This window comes from Limulus polyphemus, unplaced genomic scaffold (genome assembly GCF_000517525.1).
Source record: "Limulus polyphemus unplaced genomic scaffold, Limulus_polyphemus-2.1.2 Scaffold1072, whole genome shotgun sequence".
NCBI classification, from domain to species: Eukaryota; Metazoa; Arthropoda; class Merostomata; order Xiphosura; family Limulidae; genus Limulus; species Limulus polyphemus.
The window spans coordinates 27,956-36,638 of record NW_013666682.1 but is presented as its reverse complement, the minus strand read 5'-3'; the positions used below and the strand labels follow the sequence as shown (position 1 = coordinate 36,638).

Below are 8,683 nucleotides of genomic sequence, written 5' to 3'. Positions count from 1 at the left end.
CTATACTAGTTAATCAAAATTTGAAGTCCATTTAAATTTATAAAGAATACATTTGATGTTCTGGAGGTAAAGAAAACTTGCAAACATTATGTATCAGACAAAGGTTGCCTTCCTTAAACAGACATTTTCAAGTGATAATATGAAAATTGGAAGTTTTGAGAAACTTCTTGAAAATTATATATTTATAGCCTTTCAGGTTTCTCTTGTGAATTTCATTTTTAGTAAAAGATATTTTTCAAGTATTTCTGTCAAATTTGAGAAAAAAAGATTTATAATTTTTGTGTGAAGTAGTCTTTGGAGTGGAGCCAGTAATTAGATCCAGAGAAAGTCTGTAATTGTACCAGATTCAGGTTTGATCTTTTTTTTTTATTATCTTCTTCAAAAAGCTAATTTTATAAGTTTGTAGTCATATCTGAATTAATGTGGTTGAAAGATATATATAGACACATTATAATGGACTAAAACAAAATGCCACTACAACCAGGATCAAACAAAAAAAGAGAATTTATTAAACTTTGACAGCCACAGAAATCCAAAATAAAACTTTCAAACAGTTGGAATATAAAGCTTATCATTTACCAAAAACACAGTAAATAAACCTTTTTTATTATTATTTGACCCTGGTTGTAGCAGTGTTTTATTATAGTCCATTACGACATTAATTATTTATAAAATGTCACAGAAAGAAAGTAGATGAAAACATTTGTTTTAATCATTTATTTTCAGCTGATTAAAATCTTGGTAGTAATACCACATCAAATGCTCAAATAGTGCTAGTTGTACCCATGATTTAGTTCTGGAATTTTGTAGCTGGTTAACTGGGATTAAATCTGTGTGATAACACAAAATATATTCCACACTAAGCTATGAGTGCATTATAAGGGTGACAGGCAATCTCTTTGTATAGGTGGTAGGGTGCTGCTTTCTGGCTGCCTTCCCTCTAGTGAGTAGTTCAAATTTAGGAATGGCATAAGATAAGCTTAGTAACTTTACCATTAATAAAAAATACAATACAATTACAGCATTCATAAATGGCTCAGTTAAGTGTAAATGAAATAGTAAATGTTTCTGGATTTAGTAGATGTATTTACAAAACATTATCTTGATATCAATTTATTGTATTGTAATTAATATCAATGAAGTGTGAATACATAAAAATGAGCACAGTTTAACATGTCAGGTTAAAAAAACAACTCTTTTTTTTTATTTATTTTTTTCTAGCAGTGCTAACTGAAAAGTAGTTGATAGCACTCACTGGATAAAATTAATTATTTATAGTATTATTGCAGAAAGTTAAAACTGTTTCTTGTGTTTGATTTTCCAACTCTAACTAGTTAAAGGATATTTAATCAAAAGTATTAAGTCTTTACTTAAAATTTTGTTACTCAAAAGAAATTGTTTTATTGTAAGTTACAATCAATAGGAGAGGTTAAACAAGAGCTAAAGCTACCTGGTTGGGGATTCAAATTAAGGCTCTGGCTTGTAGGGCCAGTGTTCAACTGTAGTACCTCATTATCTCTGGAAATTAAGTGCAAGTCAGCCAGTACCTGGCTACTCTAATCACTATAGTATATGAGCTACAGTTTAGAACTGAACTTGTATGAAGTTTACAATTTTACATATTATGTCAACAAACCTTCTAACCACTTTTTTAAAATATTTTTAATCATGTTTCTTGTTGCTGCTATTTAACAGTATATTTGTGATACATTTTTGAAATATGAAACTTTTATAATGATTATTATTATTTTTTTTTAATATCAGCAAAATTAAGTATAGACTTGATTTTTTTATTGTGTAATAACTTCTCTTGTTATCTGTTCTGTGGGTTTGAGAAAACAATTTACAAAATGATTGGTGAAGCTAAACATGAACTTTATTGAGTTGCACATGTTCTTGTAGATTTAGTAATCTGATATTCATGGTATTTGTATTCATATATGTGGGCATTATCTGTAATAAAATATTTTTTTCATATTACCCAGTGTATACATGTACTATGGTGTTGTGATGAAATTAGATTAATAGGAAACAGTTTGTGACCAGAATGCTGAAAGTCACATATACAGGGTAGCTCAAAATGAATTCCACATACCATAGGGGCTTTGAATTCACAGCACTAGTAGGTCTTTAGCCCTTATTTTTTCATTAAGCATTTAATGTAAAGCATAACAAACAGTAGGTCATTAGGTTTCTTTTATTATCTCAAACACATCTAAGTAAAATGAAATATACTGTCAGATATATGTATGAATCATTTATATTTACCACGGGAACTCACCTCAAATATGTACCATGTTCATTACATTTTCCTACCTTTCTCCTTTATATAAACATTTTACAAATTATTGTATTTGCATAGAGTGAGTAAAAATCTTGACTTGGATGTTTCATCAGAGTAAAAAATCCTTTGCAAGTTAGGTGTAAATAATATTGTAACTATTTCTGAACTTCTTGAGCATAATGCATTCTGCTAAGTGCTCTTTGTAATGTAAAAAAGTAAGAGTACAATAAACTGAACAGGAAATTTTGTATACCTTTTATATACAATTATTATAAAGGGAGTTTTGCAGCTCAGCACGTCATATCTCGTAGTACTGAGTAGGAAGATAAAATTGCACAGGGGTGTTATGGGTTTATGCAGATGCAAATCCCACAGATGTCCTATGCTGCCACTATGACCTAATATCTGATCAACTGCTCAAAATGTGCTCTTCCAGTGTTCAGAATGCACTGCTAAAATGTTAAAACCGACCTTGTGGCAACACAAATCTCATCTGGTATGCTGACCACTTCCGTACAGTTAATTCTTAAGGTCTTGACTTGTTCAAGGCTTTCCACAGTACTCACATGATTTTAGGTGGCAATTCACAAGGAAAGTGATGTCAAGTGATTCTGTCCTTAAAGTGCTCCAACAAGACTTGTTTCACCTGATTACCTATATGCAGAGGGACACCATTGTGCATCATATTTCATTGCTAAAGCTCTGTCTGTGTAAGTTTGCAGTCCATGTGTTGAAGGTTCTTTTAAAAAGTACAGTACAGTGGAAGAGCTGTAAAACTAAACCACTGACACCATAACATCATGAAGATATGTAGGAAATGTCATGTGTGGATTAGTTTTGGAGCAGATAATGCAGTTGTGTGTGTGTTGACACTTACAGAAAGGGTGAAATGTGCTTCATCAGTCCAGAAGATATTGGTCATTGACTTCCAGTCTTGCTGAGAACTGCAATGCGTAATAAACAAGTAGTTTTAAATTCATCTCCAGTGCTTGATTGTGATGCAGCTTGTAAAGAAACATTCATAAAGTTAACTGAAGAGTCTTAAGAGAACAGATGAAATTAGCAAATCAAAACAGTGGGCGATGTTACAAGCACTGCTGCACCCATTTGCACTTATGCTGGCTTGTTCTACTACAGCATGACTTATCCCAACAGTAGTTTCAGTGGTCTACCTGTACATAGCTTCAAAAATGCAACCTGTCTCCTCATGTTTTTATGAACTTCTGCTTAGCAACACTGGAACAAGGCCCTCTACAAATGTTATTCCCCAAGAGTTGTCTCAGCACTACACCCTTTGGTGTAATAATATTTCACTAATTCATCTATCTGAACAGTTTTCAGTTTCATTTATTGAGCTGGATTACAATCAATAGTCCCATTGAGACCCATGAGAGATATGGAAAAGAAACCACAATTGCACCCCCAGGTGGTAATGTAAAAACTGTGTTATTTGCATCTGCATAATATTCCTGAGCATCTTACCTTCTTCTGACGGGTATATATATACCATTCAGTCTTGTGTCAGTACTTGAATTACATGGTTTATTAAACTATAATTGATACATATGTAAACAGTCAACTGTGTCAGTAACCAGAATAATGTATGAAACATTTTAGTTATTTGAATAATTCTACACTACCAGTAATTTCATAGTGGATTTTTGGAAACCACTGTATATTTTTCATAAGGTACACAAGAACTTCACATTGGAATGCAGTTTCCTCTTTATTTGATGGTGCATTAAAAAACACTTCGCATATATTTACTAGTCATAAGTAAAAACATTCATTAGCAGGACATCCTTTTTCCATGGTAACCACATCAAACTGAATGATGAAGTTTATGCTTCATTTTGATTTGTCTTACACAATTGTTGTGTCATGAAAAATAGTCTTTTTGTTTAACTAGCAAATCCTGTATAATTGTGTGATGAATCATTTTCTCGGGAAGGTTCATGACCATAAGCTAGAAATATATTAATTTTGTTTTTTTTAACCTTTTTGTTTCTTGCATGTCTTCTTAAGGTATATTTTACATATTCATATTTGCATTAGTTTCATTTTTTCTTGAGAAATCCAACCAAGGTTATTTTACACCTTGGTGCTGTGTAAGTACTCTATTTTTACTTCACAAATTACTTTTTGAAGTATAGGAGTTTAATTACAAGTGTAAAAGCAAAATATTCCAGTTATAATCATCAAGATGACGTTGTAACGTCGAAACATGTAGATTCAACTTTTTGAAGGCCATAGATAGGCCTAAATAAAATGTTTTTAATTGTGTACCAGTTTAACGTTGAATATTATTTACGATTTCAACTTTATACACAAGTGCCAAAATACTATAATTATTCGTTATATTTTACAATTTTCATATGTAGAGGTTAGTTTGCAACATTCATTGAAAATGTTATAGAATAATGACCAAGGATGCAATTTTTTAAATATTTTATGATTTCATATGGTAAGTTTACAACTAAAACTGACAAATGGGGACATTTTTTGTGTATGAATATTATTAATATATGTTTATAGCATCATATTACAAAATTCTTTAAAGATGATTGTAACAAGAAGAAAAAAAGTTCTAAAAATTACCACAAAATGAATCTTAAACTTCTTGCTGTCGTTTTACAAACTGACAGGATTGATTTCTTATCAAAACTAGTAATTAATAAAGTGCTAATTTGGAAATGTCAACAACCATAGTCAATAAGTAGGTGAAATGTGTTTTCTAATATCCAATCACTTAGGCTAGGTTCACAATATAAAACTACCAACCATAAAATGGTTTTCAATGAAATTACTATTTGTATAACAGCATGCTTTTTACCATCTGTTTCAATAATACAGGTGCACTTTATCTAGCTAGAAAGTTTTAAACAAAACTTCATGTTTTCTTTACGTAACAAATATTACTTTTAAAGTCATGATATGAATCCATCTGTAGACACTGGTTAGAAACTTGTTTCAGTATATTTATATATGCACTGATGAAAAGTGCATAGTCTAATAAGCATTAACATTGCGACCTGGGCAATAAGAAAATAATTTTATACAACAAGTATAACAGAAAGTTTCTTAACATTTTTATTTATTTGTAACACTTGGAATGTTTAAAACCACATGTACTGCCAAGTCCAAACCTGATGTTTGAATTAAGTTCCAAAAAGTATCATGAAATTATTACAACTATACATGAACGAATCAAAATCCCATTAGATTTCAAACAAAGAACTATGTTCCATAACTTGGTACAAAATATTATTTCTTCAGGTTGCAACAACACTTTAAATAAACTAAAATTCTATACATCTATTAATTCTTAATTCCAAAGCAAAATACTAAATAAAATAAAAAATCAGCTCTTTACACATTGATTTGCTTCAGGTGATATTACTTTTTCACCTGTGACAATAGCTTTTTAACCCATTCAGTCAGTGTGTCTATTATCATGGATATTATCTTATAAAATTGCTGTATATAATTTGGATCCATTTGGTACCTTTGTCCATTTTTTAAACAATGGTTATATATGTTATAACTATTTCTCCTTTTGTCTTTTACTTTTATGATGAATCATTTCTTAATACTGGTAACATAAAAAAGTATATAATTTCAACATTGATATGAAAAAATTCATGACTAAATGGGTTAAAATACCAGCATTGTACATGATAACTGACTTAACAGGATAGTTATTTCTTTTTTTTTTAACCAGAGGTGGAATTATCTTAAAATGCCAACAACTGTCCAAGTTAAGGTTACTAGTTTGAAACAGGTAATGTTGAACACCAACAATTTTATTCTATGGAATTATCTTGTTCAAAGACAATATATTTCCAATATTATTTTAATGAACTTTAAGTATTTTGTCTTGTAAGTAAATGCCAGATCACAGCAACAATTATAAACATTGTTTCTCAACATCATGTTTAAAGACAACTTGACAAATCCTAGAAGTTACATTTAATAGGAAACTGTGCACTCTACAAACAAGCTATTTAAACAGATGTTTAATTTAATGGAATGTTTTCCAGTAAGCTGCGTTCAATACTTTAACATCTACTTCATTCGTCTATATGCTAAAGCTCCAAAAGCTATGACACCAACTACAACTGCTACTACTCCAATTGCAGTTACACCTCTTTTCTTGTCGCAGCAGATTTTACATAAAAACCCAGCTCTTTGATGAAATGTCTTCTTGTATGCCTCTCTCTCTTGAACTTGTTTGAAATACTGAGACAGGTGAGGTCGTTTATCTTTAATTAAATAACGATTAGAAAGTCCAAGGTCGCTTAGACGTTGAAGAATCAATGTCAAGATAATATCAGGGATAGCAAAGTTTTGCCAACATAACCACCAGGAGCTTTTATCTAGATAGATAAAAAGAAGTTGATATTAACAAGGCAAAGTTTGTTATCCTATACAGAATTAATAAGGAACTGTACCACTGTAAATGAGCATTATATTCATTGGATAGAAATGTCTCACACTGACAAACCTACTTGTGCAAGAAAATGAACTAAATTGGAAAATTTAAATTTCTTACAAATTTTAGAGAAATCTACAAGATAACCCTATACATTACTTTAAGAACATTATTTTATAAAAATGTTTTTTAAAACAAATCAAAATGGTAGTTCTTACCTCCTGTATGTGAAGCTAGTTCTTGTTCCACAATGTCTAATGTTACCTCCAAATTATCTAGAGCTGTCTTTACTTTGTTTCCATCTTGGAACTCGGATAAAAAAGTCTGTAAACGTTGTTTCTTTTCTTCATACACCTCTTTAAATTCTGGATATTTCTCCATCAACTGGTCCAGATTATTTGATATATTTGACATAAAGCCTTACAGGAATATTTAAAGAAATGTAATTAATCACAAATTTCGTGAAGTAATTTAAAACTGAAGACAAACAAAACTACGAAATGTGAAATTTCAATATTCATTATAAATGGCCATGCCACTGTTAAAATATTTGAGAAAAGATATTTATGAAATTTTTTCTTAATTAAAAAGGAAGAGGACTGATCACACTGAAAGTAACTACTTTGTCAACAAACATAAAAATTACAAAGCACTTCTTACAAACCAGGCTGATGGCAAAGATGAAAGATTTAATTATTAAGAACCCCTCGAGCTTACACAGTCTGTAACAAACATCTAATATGAATAGCCTGTTGAGCTCTGGTACCGAGTAAAAAACTTTGTAAGCAGTTTCATATAATAGATAAAGTAGTTAAAACTGAAGATACTATTTTACTCCTTTTCTTAACAGAAACTGAGCCAATGAAAAAAACAAAGATTAAAATTAACAATCCTTTTGTCATGTAATAACACACCAGTCATTAACTTTAAGTTATCGTCATAAAGAGTTACTATGATTTATATGTACAGATTCTTGTATAAAAAAAAGTGCTTTACTGGCAGGCTGCAGCTGCTAAAGATGAATCCTTTAGATCAGTTGGTAGAGCACTCATTTTCTGCTTGAAATGTCTCAGTCTGATCCCATTTACAGATGATGCAAAAATGGGAATAAAACAAATGTTAGAAACCATTATATAGCACTAGAATGCAAAAGATAGACTCAATTAGTGTAGTTACTCAAATTGTACTGGGTTAGCTGGAAATGGTTCTAGTTTGATAAGCAAGAGTAATATCACTATAGATTTACACTACCATACTAAATTCAGAATAAGATATCTGTGGAATTGAGAAGCGAGGCTGAGGTGGATTGGTCATGTGAGGAGAAGAAGAACAAGCAATAAGGAGAACATCCAAGCTGCCAGTAGTTGGCAAGAAAAGACAGGGAAGACCGGTAACTCATTGAAAGGATGGGATTAAAGAAAACACAAATGTGAAAGGAATTGCAGAAGATCTAGCAATGAACAGAGATGATTGGAGGAGGGCAACATGTATAACGAACAGCGACCCCTGCTATGGGGAAAACCCGAAGAAGGTACTGAACTAAGAATAACAATGCTCAATTTAGACAAAATAAATAACTTACTTAAACGTTTTTTTCTTTCACATGAAGAAATCTTCATATCAGTAGTCAAATCAGGATGATAAAGACACCCAAATGTTATCAAAGGTATAGGAACTACAACCAGAAGATCTCTCATCTTTTTCACGTGTTGTATTTCTTCTGTTCCTTTTTCTGGCATCAGCCGTGGAGTGTTTCCTTAAGATCATGATAGTTGAGAAAGTAAAATAAAATTACACATAATTAAAGTAAAATAACCTTTCATAGACAAAAAATAACTGACTTTTAATATACAACCAACATCATATTCATAACTATACACCTGGAAAATGTTAAGCACCCCCAAATATTTTTCAGGATTGCTTATTGAAAATAAGGTTTTAATTTTCATGATGTTGAGCAATGTTCA

General features: G+C 31.0%; 1 protein-coding gene across 1 annotated transcript in view; it reads right to left on the bottom strand.

Moving 5' to 3' along the window:
* Nucleotides 1-4,763: 4,763 nt before the first annotated feature.
* Nucleotides 4,764-8,683, bottom strand: part of LOC106461995 (ganglioside-induced differentiation-associated protein 1-like) — a 15,563-nt gene continuing 11,643 nt past the window's right edge. The window contains exons 3-5 of the mRNA XM_013921862.2: nucleotides 8,299-8,472; nucleotides 6,935-7,135; nucleotides 4,764-6,660 (exon numbers count right to left, since the gene is read on the bottom strand). Coding sequence (XP_013777316.1) covers nucleotides 6,350-6,660; nucleotides 6,935-7,135; nucleotides 8,299-8,472 — 686 coding nt within the window. The 3' untranslated portion in view covers nucleotides 4,764-6,349. The remainder of the gene's footprint in view (nucleotides 6,661-6,934; nucleotides 7,136-8,298; nucleotides 8,473-8,683) is intronic.